This window comes from Podarcis bocagei (assembly GCF_964188305.1).
Source record: "Podarcis bocagei genome assembly, chromosome: 13".
Classification (NCBI taxonomy): Eukaryota; Metazoa; Chordata; class Lepidosauria; order Squamata; family Lacertidae; genus Podarcis; species Podarcis bocagei.
In genome coordinates this window covers 39614554-39631208 of record NC_138138.1, presented here as the reverse complement: position 1 = coordinate 39631208, position 16655 = coordinate 39614554, and the positions used below count along the sequence as shown (strand labels likewise).

Below are 16655 nucleotides of genomic sequence, written 5' to 3'. Positions count from 1 at the left end.
CATACGCTTCAGGTTACATATGCTTCAGGTTACAGACTCCGCTAACCCAGAAATAGTGCTTCAGGTTAAGAACAGTTTCAGGTTAAGAACGGACCTCCAGAACGAATTAAGTACTTAACCTGAGGTACCACTGTATGCTGATACATAGTCAACCCGCATGACGTTTGGGACTATGGTTCATATGTGCACATGCCGTATTTCACTTTGTAACTGAACTGCAAGTTCCAGGTGGCTGTGATTACACTACGTGGTCAAATCCAAAGGCCCTTTGCAGTTTGTCCACCTGATTTAACTGCTAGATGATGATGATGATGATAATAATAATAATAATAATAATAATAATATTTATACCCCGCCCATCTGGCTGGGTTTCCCCAGCCACTCTGGGCACCTTCCAACAAAAGATTAAAAATACATTAAAGCATCAGTCATTAAAAAATTCCCTAAACAGATGTCTTCTAAACGTCAGATAGTTGTTTATTTCTTTGGCATCTGATGGGAGGGCGTTCCACAGGGTGGGCGCCACTACCAAGAAGGCCCTCTGCCTGGTTGCCTGTAACCTCACTTCTCACAGGGAGGGAACCGCCAGAAGGCCCTCAGAACTAGACTTCAGTGTCCGGGCTGAACGATGGGGGTGGAGGCTCTCCTTCAGGTATACTGGGCTGAGGCCGTTTAGGGCTTTAAAAGTCAGACCAAGTCTTTGAATTGTGCTCGGAAATGTACTGGGAGCCAATGTAGGTCTTTCAAGATCGGTGTTACGTGGTCTTGGCGGCCACTCCCAGTCACCAGTCTAGCTGCCACATTCTGGATGAAGAATTCTTTGTAACTTCCAGCTGACAGCAAACTGCTCCACAAACAATTTTTCTTTTTAAGAACAATTTTATTGTAAGTTTTAAAACTACATTAACCAGTAAAATTCAAACTCATTTATAAGAAAAGACAAACCACAACTGCACAGAAAAGAAAAAGAGAAAGAAATAATAGCGAAAGGATAACTAAGAAGATCCCTTATCACATTTATATCGTGCATAACGTATCATTTATCCACACACAGAAAGCCAGACTCCACCAGCTCCACCAATAATTCTATGTGACATAAAAAAAGTGGCATCCTTCTATCTAGAGTAGCAGGTCTTGGGCATTTTTTAAAGCTGTGTCTCACCATCTTTCTTAAGCCATGCTGAGCACATGCACCTATTTGGGTTCCGATGAAGTTTCCGCTTTCCATTTTTTGCTCATGAGCTATGCAGGTGGCAAGAATCTGCCTTGAGCTTCACACAGATTAATATAGCGTCGCACACATTTAAGTGCATCATCGCTGTGGATGGAGGACTTTGTTGAGTCACTTCTACCTCTAAAAGTAGTCCGGGGAACCTTTCCTTTAGGCCCTGCCCCAGATAACCTCATTTACTGCGATTCCCTTCGCTGCCTCCCGTGGAGTTTTTGCTGTGTCACACTGGCAACCTGACCCAGGCCTAGAAATCAGGAGTGGAGCCACACACCTTTACCCCACAAGGGGGCAGAGTAGCTTTGGCAAGAGCTGTGGGCTTTGATAATCACAGCGCTGTGTAGAAAGCTGAAAGTTGAACTCCTTTATGGCTCCGTCTAGCTCAGTATTGTCTACAGTGATGGACAGCAGCTCTCCAAAGTTTCATAGTCTTATGTGGAGATGCCTGCTATTGATTGTGGGACCTCCTGAATGCAAATGAGGTGCTCTACCCCTGAGCTACAACATACCCTCCAACATCTCTCCAATGAAAGTAGGTAAAGGTACCTCTGACCGTTAGGTCCAGTCATGAACGACTCTGGGGTTGTGGCGCTCATCTCGCTTTACTGGCTGAGGGAGCTGGCGTTTGTCCGCAGACAGCTTCTGGGTCATGTGGCCAGCATGACTAAGCCGCTTCTGGCAAACCAGAGCAGTGTATGGAAATGCCGTTCACCTTCCCGCCGGAGTGGTACCTATTTATCTACTTGCACTTTGACACGCTTTCAAACTGCGAGGTGGGCAGGAGCAGGGACCGAGCAATGGGAGCTCACCCCATCACAGGGATTCGAACCGCCGATCAGCAAGCCCAAGGCTCTGTGGTTTAGACCACAGCGCCACCCGCGTCCCCGATGAAAATAGGGATATCTTATTTCATGGGTATGCAAACTAAGGCCTGGGGGCCGGATCCGGCCCAATCACCTTCTAAATCCGGCCCGTGGACGATCCGGGAATAGCGTGTTTTTACATGAGTAGAATGTGTCATTTTATTTAAAGTGCATTTCTGGGTTGTTTGTGGGGCCTATCTGGTGTTTTTACATGAGCAGAACGTGTGCTTTTATTTAAAATGCATCTCTGGGTTATTTGTGGGGCATAGGAATTTGTTCATTATTTCCCCCCCAAAATATGTCCAGCCCCCCACAAGGTCTGAGGGACAGTGGACCGGCCCCCTGCTGAAAAAGTTTGCTGACACCTGTGACCTATTCCATAACAAATTGTTATTATATTTATACCCTGCCCACCTGACTGGGTTGCCCAGTCAGCCACTCTGAGCGGCTTCCAGTATATAAAAACGTAATAAAACATTTAAGAACTTCCCTATACTGGGCTGCCTTCAGATGTCTTCTAAAGTTTGTATGGTTACTTATCTCCTTGGCTCATAACTATACACCCTCTGACGTTTCTCTGACGAAAACAGGGACATCCGAAGGAGAAGTGGGACATTCCAGGATCAAATCAGAAACTGGGAAGGCTTCTGTAAATCCAGGACTGGAAAATAGGGACACTTGGAGGGTCTGCTACAACGGCCTTTCCCTGCAAACTGGATTAGGTGTGAGGAGGCCTGTCCACACTGCCATTTTTGCAGTGCATGATGTCCTCAGCAAATTTATCTCAAATGGATGCGCACTGTAGTGTGCTGAAAATGGGATCCTACATGTGCTGGCAGATGTGGCTGCTATGCGCTCCCCTGGTTGTTTGAATTAAGCTCTGAGCAAGGGGTTAATGCAGCGAAATGTCATGGATCAGAGTTGCTGAGGATATATTTCAGTGCCGGATTGAAATGGTTCCAGCTTTGTCCAGACTTCGTTACACTTCAGAGTGCACCACCGCACCAGTGCCCAGAAGTAATGTGCACTGGCTTGAATGGGACTTACTCCCAGCAACCTGTGTATAGGATTGTTGCTGGGGAACAGAGCAATCCCAAGCCCTGACTGGGAACGGAAACACAACAACCACTGCCATCAAAAGTCTTGCTAGTGCAGGATGACCAGGACAAAAAAGAGGGTGTTGTGTTTTTCTAATTTTCTGCTGTGCCAGCTCCAAGCTAGAAGAAGCTGAGAGGTCTGAGATGGGACCCTCTCCAGGGATGAAGCACCTGAGGATCCAGCGGATACATGGCTGGCTATGCTCCACCCCATAACATCTAGTTTCACAGCCTTCCACTGGCCAACACCAGTGGGAATGTCGGTGGAGGGGCTCCCTGACCCTAGCTGTCAACTTTCAGATTTGAAAATAAGGGATCAGCAGCGTCGAAAATAAGGGATCAGCAGCCTCACCTGTCCCGGGGACCGTTTACGGGATATCTAACAATCCAGGATAGCAGCGGGAAACGGCGCTGGAATTAAGGGAATTTCCTGCCAAAAAAGGGAAGGTTGACAGCTATGTCCCTAACCCTGGCCCAGAGGCTGATACAACCCAGAGCATGGGCGTATCTGTTACATCCTAAATCCACCCAACAGCAAGGATCAGGGTGTTAAGTTTGCATCTTAAACTCTACTTATTACTGGAATTTGGTTTTGAAAAAGTTTCCAAACCGCCCTTCGCCCAGTGGATTCCAGGGCAGTATACGAAAAGCTTAAAAAAAGGGGATTCATATAAAATACAATTAAAGAACATTTTTCAGAACTAAGAGGCAGCAAATGCTATAAATATGTTTATTATATATTTATTATTTAGCACAGTAATTATGAGGACCAAAAAGAAAAACAACACCAGCCTACTTTAATCATCATCAGCTAAGATAATTGTGCTAAGCGCAGAAACAAGTTAGTTCACTGTTAACTGTCAGACAGCGAAATTAACTTTAATCCTTTAAACGTTTCAGCAATGTCAGGGAAAGTTTCTGTAAACGCAAACTACTGTATTCGTGGAACTACTGTTCTTTGTCACATTTATACTGAAACACCAGGATCAGCCTATAATTTTGTAAAGCGTGAAATTGTAACCGAAATCAAGCAAGGTAAGAAGCAAGCAACTATGAAAAAAGGCAGTTGCACACCATTCTTTAAGTATCATCACTTCATGGGATACTGGGCTGTGGTAATTTCCAGACGGCCGGCTTTTCCACGTTCATATTAATTTGGACAATTTGCAGAGATTTTATTCCCTTAAACGTTGATAGAATTAAAACGACATACATACATAAGCACGCACACAATATTAAATCCCTCCAGACATGCATCGGGCACCCCTTCTGCAGAGAGACACTTACAGGAAGCCCTTAAGCATTATCACTAATTTATTATTTGGCAGCGCAAGTTTTCTGAGTACAGAGTTTGGGAGTCCCTAGTTTTGCGGGTGAAGGAGAGGAACTGCAGAGGAGAAAATGCGTGACCCTGGGGGGGAGACAGAGGTTTTGGGGAAAGGCTGGGGGGGTCCTAGTTTCTGACGTAATCCCAATCCCCCTCCCAGCAGACAATAGACCCCATTCATCCTTCTTCCTCGCCCCCCGCCCCTCTCACGATCTGTTCACACACAAAGAAACCCATTCAGCGCCCAAGAGGGCCCAGCCGCTCTCCTGCCTCTGGTTGGTGGATTCCCCCGTCACTCATTGCATTCCCCCACCCGAAAGGGGGTGTGTCACTGCCCCCTTTCAGCCTATCTTTGTCTCGCTGTCAGATTTTGCCCCCCTCCCCGCCACCAGCGGCGCCGCTGCCACTCCCTCTTTTTTGCGATTGGCCGCGGTGGGCGTGGCCACGGCACCGGGACTCCGCCCCCCCGCCCGTGGCTGCTCAGTTGCGGTTGGGCCTTGGAGGTGTCAACATCTCTCTCTCGCTCCTATCTGCTAAGGTACAGTGCAGTCTTGTCCAGGGCCCTCTTCTTCCCTCTGCGCTGCCCTTCTCTCCTTGGTCGAGTCTCTCTGTCTCATTGACGGCGGCTGGCAAGGGGCTCTGCCAAGGTCTGGGGAGTGGGAGGGGCAAGGGGTCCGCGTGCCTGTGCGTTTTTTGCCTTAATCATAGTAGCGTGCTCCAAATTGTTGATCGGGTTCTTTAGAGGGGTTGATCCTTTGTGGGGTGATCTTGCTTAAATGACATTGCATGATGGGGAGGGGGGGGGATTTGTTTAGATTTGTCTTCTGCTCATCCCCAGATGATAAATCAAGTTTCCCCCGCCCCCGCCCACCCCCCGATCTTTCTGCCTCGGCTTCTGCTGCTTCTGATCATGTTTTCTCTGCGGATCTGTGCACCGGTGTTGCTTCCTGCCCCTCTATATGTGTCCAGCGCGAGAGCGATGCGTGGCTTTCCATCCCTCAATCTGTTCTCTTCATTGCCTTCCCTATGTCTCTCTTATACATGACTCCATCTGCCTGCCTGCCCGTCCCTCCATCCATCCATCTAGCCCTTCATTGGTGGCCAGCCAGAGAATGTCAGCTGCTGAATTTCTGCAGGGTTCCTTCTGATGCTCTCCTCCCTCCTCCATTCCCGCCTACACCCTATTCTGGGCTTTGCTCAGGTATGAATATGCAGTCCTTTCTTGCCTTTGAGCCTGGGGCCCGCTAGCATTAAAAAAAAAAAAAAAAAAACTCACCCCAAACCTACTGAGGATGTAAATGGGATGGAGGCAACTATTCTTGCAGAGCAGAAATACCTACAGCACTGTACTGCAAAGGCCTCTCTCTGGTAAGGTGTTTTTGCCGAGGCTTGGTGGGTGGAAACAGAACCATTAATGTAAAGAGAAATGGGGGGTTGTAAAGGGGACTTAATCCGAAGAGGTTTGGAATTACAATGGAAGATGGCACTGCAGAAGGATGTGGAATATGGGTGCAGGTTGTAACCCTCGTACACCTGGATTTACTGGCAAGAATAGGCCTGTCTTCCGTCTCCCAAGGTGGCTTGGCAGTGCAGGCTTCCCACTGCAAAGAGTTCTCTGCAAGAAGTGGAATTCTCAAGGATAATGTGATTCTGTGTGGCCTCTACATTTCTATATATCTGCCATGCTTTAGTAGTGGGGAGACCGTTGGGTGGTTTCAGCGGCTGAATGTGTCACCCAGTGAACCGAAAGCATGATTGGATGCCTGCATTCATTGCACATTGGGATAAAGGTGCTGGAATTTCTAAGTATTATGCCCAAAATAATATAAAGCATTTCAGGAATGCAGCGGAGTGTTTTCATGCTGAAAAAGTGAGGTATTTGTAGTTTGGGGTTTTGTTTTGTGGTGGTTTTTTTTGGGTGATTTTCTTTTGCATGTGTCTAACCTCTAATTCAAGACAGCTGAAAGAGCCATCTGAATTTAATCAAGCCAATTACAGAGTTTTATCTAAAAGTCCACTAAAATGCTCAGATTTGATCTGCAAATCTGAGGAATGCTTAGCATTTGGAACTTGCTGTGTCAACAGAATGGTGAATTCCAGAGGGGTGTGTGTGTGGCTGTGTTAGCTTGTTGTAATGAAAACAGCAAAGAGTCATGTGGCTAATGATTTTTTTTTTTTTGTGGCATAAGCTTTTGTGGACTAGAACCTAATTCATTAAATGAATTGGCAAAATATTGCAACCCTTCCATTGGCCCAGTTTGCATGTAACACTAAGCTAAACTATAGCTTAGTGTAAATAAAAAAATTCCTTCCAGTAGCACCTTAAAGACCAACTAAGTTAACTTAGTTGGTCTTTAAGGTGCTACTGGAAGGAATTTTTTTATTTTGACTATGGCAGACCAACACGGCTACCTATCTACTACTATAGCTTAGTGTGTGTGATCAAATCTTGCAAGAGCCTGGAGAGGAGAGACTTGCCCACGTTGTTCCTCTTCTGTGGTTTCGTTGCTGTGCTAAGCCAAGGCATGATTTAGCTCAGTGTGTCATTCAGGTCCAGGCTCATGGTTTAGCTGTTCCAGGCAAACCATAAGCAATAACCAAGGTTTGTCCTAAAGTCTACAGCCAATGGTTTGCCTAGGAGAGTTAAACCAGGAGCCTGGACTTAGGCAACACAATAAACCATAGCTTAGCTCAAGTGGGTACAACCTCATCTTTCAAGATCCTGTACACTTGATCATGATTTGGCTTAGTGTAGTGTGTGAATGAGGGCATTGTGTGCTGTGTGTGTTCTAGTGTCCCTCACCCCCTTTAAATGTCTGAAGGGTTTCTTTTGACAGATGATTTGGTTTCTGGATTATGTGACCCTCAACACCCACCCATCAGGCCTTTCATAAAGTTACATTCATCTGTTCTTAAAACTGAGACATGCAAGTGGGAAAGGCAGACTTACTGAACTAATGAAAAGTTGAGGGTGCCTGTTAGGTTGTGGTTTAGTACAGAAAGTTAATATATTTGAGTCTTAAGAACCATCTTTCTTTTATCATGCCTGCCACTCAACAAAGTGTGGGATGCGTCGCTCAAAAGGCATTTGCTGGCCATTAGTTAGCAGCCAGGAAGTGCTTTGTGTCCAAAGAGGCTGTCTGTCTGATTTCATAACCCTGGAGAGGTGAATATTTTCAGCTGAAGTGGGCCAGTGGAAATGGTGGTGGCGGTGGGTTTATTTCCTGATCCTTGATGTCACATGTGTTTTTCATATTTCTGTGAACTGTGGCCAGAGATTTAAGGCAGACTTTTTTTATGGGGAAGGTGGTAGAAGAGGAGTACTGTAGTTTGAGGAGACACATGGTAATTGATGTTGGGATGTTCAGTAGTGAGCCGGACGGTGAGCATTTCATTCCAAATTCTTGAAGGAGAGAGGCCTGCAGGGGTGGTTGCAGTGCTGTACGTAATGCTAGACATTACACAAATCAGAGAGGTGTTTTTCCTTTAAAAAAGAAAGAAAGAAGAAGTTAATTCCAAGTAATCCTGGTTTCATGTTGAGCTGGGGCTAGAACTGAGAGAGATCTGGTTAATTTCCTTTGCCCTCCCGACACAGCCCTGTCTCCTCTGGACTTGAGCACCAAACAGTTATGTTGTCGGCAACCCGGTATTTATAGCTGCAACGGGCGCCTTTACACCATGGAGGCAGCCTGCTCCCTGCTCCCTGCCCCCCACCTCCCAACCCTCCCAGCTCAGTCCTAAACTTGGAACAGGGATTTTGGCAGAAAGGTCTGGATACGTTGGGAGTCATATGAGCCGGCCGGCAAAACAATTAGCAGGCGTGTCGTGAGCTCTGCAGAAAGGGGTGGAGGGGGGAGGTTATGTGGGAAGACGCAAAAGTGGCACACACGCCACACATATGTGGGGAGTGACACACATTCAAGTCGGGTTTGTTATTTCACTCTGTGACTGTGATAGTTATAAAGATAGTGGCCGTCACCCCAGAGAGGCCCAGGGTTCTTGGGAGTCCTGGCTCCCAGCCACTTGGCTAGAACCCACATAGCTCCCCATCCTGTTTCCAGATGAATCCAGGAGAGTCCTTTCTCCCTGTCCTCTTGCTCTGATGCAGGCTTCCCCAACCTTGTGCCCTCCAGATAGATTGGACGCATCAGCAAGGCTGGCAGCTCTGATGCATCTGGTGCCATCGTTCCTGTCACATAGCTCAGGACTGATTTCTACAAACTCTTCTGTGTTCCTTCCTTCCTTGCCTCTTAGACAGGTATGGAGACCCTGCAGCCTTTCAGTTGCTACTGAACTACAACTCCCATCATCCCTAGCTACTGGTGACACTTGCAGGGCTGATGGGAGTTGTAAGTTAGCCACATCTCAGAGGGGCAAAGGCTCCCCACGCCTCCTCTTGGGGAATCCAGGGTGCTGGTCTCCTGACATCTCTTATAGCCTTCCCTCAAGAAAGTCAACTATCCCGACTCCCAGATTCCTCCTGCCTTTAAATCTTGGCTAGCCAAATAATGAATTGAGGTTCATTTTGGAAATGGGTGGGGGAAGAAGGTGGAGAAGGCGTTGCTGCTGTGCCCCATAAGGAAAAGGGCACAGAATTCCCCAGGGGCCCATATGGTGGAGACCTAGAAGAGGAACTGGTGACCCATTTGCACTACACATTTAAGGCGGTATTCTACCACTTTAAGCAGTCATGCTCCCCTAAAGAATCCTGGGTAATTTGTCAAAGCTGCTGAGAGTTGTTAGGAGACCCCATTCCACTCGTAGAGCTACAGTTCTCAGAGTCTTTTAACGCTCAATCCCTCTTTCCAGGGAACTCTGGGAATTGTAGCTCCCTGGAGGGGATGGGAATCTCCTAACAACTCTCAGCGCCTCTTAACAAGCTACAGTTCTCAGGATTCTTTTAGGGAATTGGTGACTGTTTAAAGTGGTATAATACCGTTTAAAATGAATAGATCAGATGGGAACGCGGGTGGCGCAGTGGTCTAAACCACTGAGCCGCTTCTAGGGCTTGCTGATCGGAAGGTCAGTGGTTCGAATCCGCCCGATGCGGTGAGCTCCCGTTGCTCTTTCCCAGCTTCTGCCAACCTGGCAGTTCGGAAGCACACCAGCGCAAGTACATAAATAGGTACCACTGCGGCGGGTAGGTAAACAGTGTTTACATGCGCTCTGGCTTCTGTCACAGTGTCCCGTTGCTCCAGAAGCGGTTTAGTCATGCTGCCTGTGGTCAAACGCCAGCTCGCTCTGCCTGAAGCGAGATGAGTGCCACACCCCAAAGTCGCCTTTGACTGGACTTAACTGTCCAGAGGTCATTTACCTTTTTTATTTTTTTAAACTTTATACACTTGAAATGTCATGAGGCCTACCTGGATGTGAAGTGAAATGGCATTTATATAGTGTTCATTGACATTGCAGTGGGGAGATGGGGGTCCTTTGGCCCTTCAGATGTTGGAGTCTTAAACTCCCTGACCATTAGCCATGCTGGCCAGGCCTGATGGGAGATGGGAGTCCAACAACAGCGGGAGGCCTGCAGATTCCCCACCCCTGGTTTAAGTTTTATGTAAACCACCCTGCAATCTCAATATATTCAGTTAAACAGAGCAAAAAAAGATAATGTAGAGATGTTCTCTCTGAAGGGTGTAGGTAAATGTATGTATCTGAACCAAGTATGTCGGTTTTACAGATAATTATTGAATGGATGGCCCCCACTTCCTGTTCTGACCAGCTGTTCCTCTTCCCCTCCCTGCAGAGGCAGCTGCCATAGTATTTTACCTCAGAAACAGAGCACTGGGGGTAACATGGCTGCTTTCAAGGCCTACTCTCCCTCCCTCCGTGCCCATAATCCCTAAAGCAGTCATGGAGCTTTGGGGTGCAGCCACCATTGCGCCGCCTGAAAGTGCCATGCTATGTTGATATCTCTGCTCTTGGTCTTCTAAATTAAAAAGCAGAGAGAGGAGGGATCAGCTTGCAGGTTCAACAGAAGCTACAGTGAGGAATTGGTCCCTGTGTTCCTCTCCCTTCCACACCAAGAGATACCGTGGCAGGAATATCTGCTAGGACTCAGCCAAGTAGAAGAAGGATTTGCTTTGTTTGCTGTCACTGTTTCCCTTGGGCCCCGAGAGCAGTTGCGGTGACTACGGCTGTGCTGCTGAGATTGTGTTGCCTCAAAGAGCCTGAGATCCTTGTGGCAGAGGGCAGATGGAGAGGAAGCGTTAGCAGTGCTGAGACAGCTCTCCATAGATGCATCTTCCCTCCTCCTCTTGGTAGCCTTGAAAAGCTAAAACCACTGAGATAGGTGTGGCATACTTTTGTCCATGGCTCTTGCTTGCCTAGGAGAGTCAGTGTGGCATACCGGTTAGAGTTTTGGACTAAGACTTGAGAGATCGGGGTTCAAATCCCCCTACCCACACACCCCAGCCATCAATCTCACTAGGTGACCTCAGGCTGGTCACAGAGAGGCGGAGAATCATGTATGCCACCTTCAGCTCCTTGGAGAATAGGAGGGCTACAAATGTAGTGAACAAATAAAAACAATTTATTTTTTTGTGGCTTGGTTTGTTGGTCGGTTATTCCGCTGCATTATGTGGACGGTGTTAGAAATTAGCCAGGTGCGTTTTACGACTGACGCAGGTCCAATTGTGACCATGTGGGCATCTCTCGGTGCCATGTTCGTGACTGGGGAAAGCAAAATGTCACTTAGAGAAGGATCTGAAATGTTTTCCTTGAAGCTTGAATTTGTTTTATTCTCGGTTGTTTTATACAATATTTTAATGTGTTGTAAACCACTTGGAGATTTAAAAATATAAAGTGGGTACCTGAGGTACCACTTTAGCTAATGGGGCCTCCCGCTGCCGCCGCGCCACTGGAACACAATTTCTGTTCTCATCCTGAAGCAAAGTTCTTAACCCAAGGTACTATTTCTGGGTTAGCGGAGTCCGTAACCTGAAGCGTCTGTAACCTGAAGTGTCTGTAACCCGAGGTACCACTATTATTATTATTAATTGCAAAAAATGGCACCTAGACATTCCATTGCAGCAACTGTAACCTAAGTTTAAGGTGCCATTTGGAGATAAGATTATATATCTGAGTTTCTAACACTGCATGTCGAATGGAAATCGTTCGCTTGGCTTGCTTTCGGCCAAACGCTGGTCAACTTTGTTTGCTGAACATAAAACAAATAAGGCCTGTGAGTGTGTGTTTGAAGTGTCTTGGAATTGTAGAGGGTTCCTCACTAGTCAACGCTGGTAACGGGAAACAGGCCTCCTTGGTTTCTTGGGAGGTGGGGGGGGGGCTATGATGTTATGCTAGGAGGAGGTGGGCAGCTAGTTCCCATCACTTCTGCCTTTGCTTTGGGTTGTTGCCACAACAAGAAAGTTTGACAGGTGAGAAGCAGAAGGTGATGACTCCCAACACAAATAGGTTCGAGCAGGTGGCTGAGAATCAAGCAGAGCGTGCAAGTCAGGCACCGCCTTCTGGCGGTTTAAGGAGCCTCCGAAATTGGGGAGGCAGCCACACCAAAAATATTCCGGGCATCCCAAGCAAAACAAACTCCTGTGGCTATCTTAACTAACAATTATAGGACGATTTCATCCCACGGGATGCTGCTTCCCGCTCTTAACCCACTCGAGCCCGTTTCCCTGTCTCTGCCCAGGGTTCCTCCCCATGCCCTCCATCTCTGTCTCAGGAGGAGCCCTTCCGGCCTTGAGTGCCCAGGAATCCTGGCTCCCAGCCTCTCCCTCCTGGAGCAGTAGGCATCAACCACTCCCTTCTCACTTCTCATCTTCAACCAGCTTTGAAGATGAGATACTTCAACTGGCACCTCTGCACAGATCTGCGTTTTCTGCCTCTTTAGCCATGCCGCGCCCCAGAGGGAGACGCATTTGGAACCAATTACCTCTGGGCATGGTGCCACTCAGTGCGGCTTCCTTTTGGAATATCCGGGCCAGATCAAAAACCCACAGGGCCTAAAAGCCCTGCATGTCCCCCTCCGCCCTGAGATTTTTCAGTATGGTGCAAATGTTTAACCCAAATGTCTCTTTATATTTCTTCCATGCATCTCCCTCCCCCCCCCTCTCTCTGCCTCTCCTAACCCACAGTGCCCGCCCATCAACATTTCTCTCATTGTCCGTTTGGTGCCGGAAAGGCGAGGGCTCGAAGTTGTCCCTGCTCTTCAGGTTGCCGTGCTTGCCAATACCAGCTGGGCTGTGGGTTTTCAAGGGCATTCTTGCGATTCCATTGCGGGTGCTGCCAATCTCAAACCAACAGGCAAGCGCCAGGGGGCATTGGCAGGGCAACCTCCATAAAGCAGAGGGGAGGGAGGAACTTTACCTCCTTTGACCAACTCCCCCCCCCCCCAAAAAAAAAACACAACACAAATTTTGGATCATATTGTCCTTTCCTTGTTTCAGCCCACTGTGTTCCCCGTTTCCCCATCTCTGTGGAGGCTTCTTTACTGTCCCATTCTTTCTGGCACAACCCTGGGACACAGGACGCAGAAACACCCTTTGATCGTTGCGACTCCTTTCCTCTACACCTCCCTTCACCAAAGATTGCGTCCCTTTCCTGGGAACGATGTTGTATTAGCTCACTTGCAAATGTGTTCCCTCGCATGGGTTTTAAATAAATAATCTGCTTGCTGCAATCCATGAGGTGTAGCATGAAATAAATAAATGATTCACCTACTATTTAAAATGAGTCTTGTGACGATCATAGCTACATTTGGCTCTCTGGAGAATCCAGGCATGTAGGGGTCACAGCAAGACCTCCTGAGCCTTCTCTGCCAGATCTCGCTTCCTTCCCAGAAAACCTCGTGTGTTCACGTTCCCAGATCTCACTTGCCAACTCCAGAACGGGGTCTCTGCAGTTGTCCTTTTACCATCAGGATAATGTGAAGGCAGCAAAGTTCAGCTCTTTGCCTTGAAAAGTTTCACCTGTTGATTTGTGCATTGCACACCTCTGTTAAGGAACTGGCTGGGTGTGTGCTTTGTTTCTTCAGGGCCTTTGGGCAACCCTAACATCCCCTATGACTCCCTAGTTTTGAGTTCTGTGCCACAATAAGGCTCCAACCTTTTTTCTTCTTCCCTGGTCTTCAAATTCATCAAACGACACTTTCCCCCAGGATTGCATCCCCATGTTGGGGAAAACCTGGTTAATTTCTGTCTGTCTCAGGCAACTCCTAAAAAGCCCAAGAGCTCCACTAAGGGGGGGGGGGGCGGGGAGGGACAATTATAGCCTGTGTGTTGGAGCTTGAATGAAAAATGCCTCAGTAAGTTCCAAACTTCTCTCTCCCTCTGGTCTTTGACCGGCCTCTTCTTTTGGGGGGGTTTGGAGCCTGTGGGAGATTTTAGGACCTGAGACCGTCATAGGAATCTTTTTGCTCTGTCAAGGCCCCGAGGGGCCTGAGGCAATTGTTTGCCACCACCCTAATGGCCTCACCCTGGGATTGCTCAGCAAATTAATTAGCTAACGAGGGCGCAGCTGGCTCGTTAGTGCCACTTGGCTGGGCACTGTTTGGCAGGACTTGATGTTGCTTGACGCTGCTCTTGCCTCAGACGTGCCTGGTTCGGGTGTTGTCCAATCCCCTCCGGTGGGGTGGGAGTGCGGCCTGGTGGGAGACAGACAGCACGGGGTGTGCTGGAAAGCCGGGGCGATGTTCTGCCAGAAATGAAGAGAAAAGAAAAAGTTGCCCGGGGCAGGCGAGGGCTGGAGCCAGGACTCCTGGGTTCCTTTTAGGCAAGGACTGCAGCTTAGTGGTTCAGAGCAGTGGAACAGCGAGCCCGGACTCCTGGGTTCTTTGGGCATAGAGTCGGGCCTAGTGCCGCGGTTGCCTTTCCCTCTGTAGACAGTAGGTGTGGTAGTTCGAGGGCTGGGCCTGTGCAGATAATTGTTTTCACGCCTTATTGGTAAACGGTCCTATAAAACAGCCAAAGCTCTGGGGTTCGCAAAGTGTATGTTTCAGTAAAGGGGTCAGTAGAGCAAGATGTCCTCTGGTTATTTTGCAAAGGGGCAGGGGGCTGGTTACCTTAGTCTGGAGAGTACATGTTTAAGGAGAAATGGCAGTGTAAGAGAGAGAGAAAGATCTGGTTAGCTTAGGAGAAGAGTGATCACCCAGGGTGTTTTAATTTATGTCAGTGTTTAGAATATGGCACCACTGTTGGTTCGAAATTAATTCAAAGTAAACAGGAGTGAGCTTGTTTATGCGTTGTAGAATGTACCAAACATGGAGAAATAAGGTATAAGGACTTCAGGGTTCTCTAGAAGGAGCAGAGAGGCAGCATCAGCGTTAAAAGGGAAAGGGAAAAAGGAGCAACCTGGCATGTATGCTTTTTCTCTGGTGCCAGCGCATTAGTGCTCCTGGGTTCTTGGGCAGGGGTGCGGCAGCTTCAGCAGGTGGTTGCCAGGCACAGGTACACTCAGCAGGCTGCACCTGCCTTGGTTGGCAGCCAAAGGGCGTCACCTACCACCCTTTGCTCTTTGTGGGAATATGTGGAGCCGCTTTGCCTCCCCCACCGTAGCACCACACAGACTTTTCTCTCTTTTTCTTTCTCTCTCTTCTGTCCCCCCTCACTTCCTGCATATCTCTACATCGGAGAGCAAGGTGCCCAACCGACAACCCTTGCCCACCGTTCCTGTTGCACCGAGCCTCTCTCAGTTGCACCCACCCTTCCTGAAATAATTGAATTCCTAGCAACTGACAGATCAGCGCGGAGGCAGATCAAAGACCAGGTTGCTTTGTGTGTTTATATCCTGCTTTTCTTCTGCCTTGGAAGGCCAAGGCTGGGGCTGGTTCCAGGTCTGAGGGGGCTGTCAGGAGTGCCTCTCCCAGTGGGTTATTCTCTCCTACGTTACTAGGTCTCCCTTGGGCATAAGTGGCAGTGGGCACTCTCATTGGCTCCCTGTGACTCTTGATGGAGGTCCTGGAAGCTGCCATTTTGATTTCCCACAATGCTCAGTGGGCTACACCTGCTTTTGGGGGCATTCAGAGACCACCCTCTGCTCTGCATGTGAATGGCACCATGTGGGAGGGATGCTATATCAGGAGCATTGTGGGTAATTTCAATGGCAGCTTATAGACCCAGCCACCCAGGGTACAAGGGTCATTAGTCGTCTTTGCCAGGGCACTAGGGCTTTGGTTATTACCCAAGGGTGCCGCATATTTGTCCCAGGCCTGCTCAAGACATCATACTTAGGGTCTCTCAGCCAGGCACTGACCAGAACCTGAACTGGGGTACAGTGGTACCTCGGGTTAAGTACTTAATTCGTTATGGAGGTCTGTTCTTAACCTGAAACTCTTCTTAACCTGAAGCACTACTTTAGCTAATGGGGCCTCCTGCTGCTGCCGCACTGCCGGAGCACAAATTCTGTTCTCATCCTGAAGCAAAGTTCTTAACCCGAGGTACTATTTCTGGGTTAGCGGAGTCTGTAACCTGAAGCGTATGTAACCTGAAGCGTATGTTACCCGAGGTGCCACTGTACTTAAATTGTGCTGCGCCTCATTAGAACTAAGTACTGTGATGTTGACATCCTGAGTGTTTGTTCTGACCTAACGTGAGAGGAAAACGCCGAAGAGCGGAGTTGCTTTGAACATACGCAGAGTGCTTCTCCATTTTTTATTATTTTTTATTTGCAGAGTCAGCACAGACAGCTCCCACATGCCTGGGGTTTGGGCTCTGGGTGTGCCGGTCTGAGCACGTGACACCAGACAAGTTTTGGCTCCTTGGATGCTCTGTTTCCATGTACCCAAATCAGGGTTCAGGGAAACCACTGGAGGCCGAGATGAGCAGGGGAAAGGTGTTGTAGAGAGTGCCAGACACCAGGACAAGCTCCTTTGAAAGAATAGCAGCGACAGAGCGCAGTCTCATTCATGCAAAGCAACCGGCAAAGCCTCTTGTCGGAGAGGAGACCCCGGCGGCCGGCTGTGCGCCTGGAACAAGGACGCGAGTGTCTGGCTCCAGCAGCCCAAGCAAGCGAGGCTGCAGCTTATGCCAGCGAGCCCAGCAGGGGGCTGGTGGGGGTGGGTGGGAGAGAGCTGGAAAATCTAGCTCATCAGCCAGGCGGCTGACTGGGGTCGCTAGGCTGGGAATGAGGGAAGAGAGGCTGGGGGCCTGGATTTTCCAGGAGGAGAAGTTAAACTAGCAGGGTGC

At 48.5% G+C, this 16655-nt stretch overlaps 1 protein-coding gene and 1 long non-coding RNA gene across 15 annotated transcripts in view; one reads left to right on the top strand and one right to left on the bottom strand.

Moving 5' to 3' along the window:
- Nucleotides 1-850: 850 nt before the first annotated feature.
- Nucleotides 851-4755, bottom strand: LOC308570607. The gene is made up of 3 exons (XR_014001209.1): nucleotides 4263-4755; nucleotides 3541-3618; nucleotides 851-864 (listed from the first exon to the last, which is right to left on the bottom strand). It is a non-coding gene; the product is annotated as an uncharacterized lncRNA (long non-coding RNA).
- A 226-nt stretch (nucleotides 4756-4981) lies between these two features.
- LOC308571593 (uncharacterized protein) overlaps nucleotides 4982-16655 on the top strand; it is a 63961-nt gene continuing 52287 nt past the window's right edge. For 11 of the 14 annotated variants that reach the window (XM_081167224.1, XM_081167220.1, XM_081167229.1 and 8 more), the window contains exon 1: nucleotides 4982-5053. Coding sequence is in view for 1 of the 14 variants with exons in the window: in XM_081167223.1 (XP_081023349.1) it covers nucleotides 5819-5879 (61 nt within the window). In the remaining 13 variants the exon portion in view is untranslated. Of the gene's footprint in view, nucleotides 5054-5602; nucleotides 5717-5803; nucleotides 5880-16655 lie in introns of those variants that run through there. The other 3 variants (XM_081167225.1, XM_081167222.1, XM_081167223.1) reach the window with 3 other exon arrangements.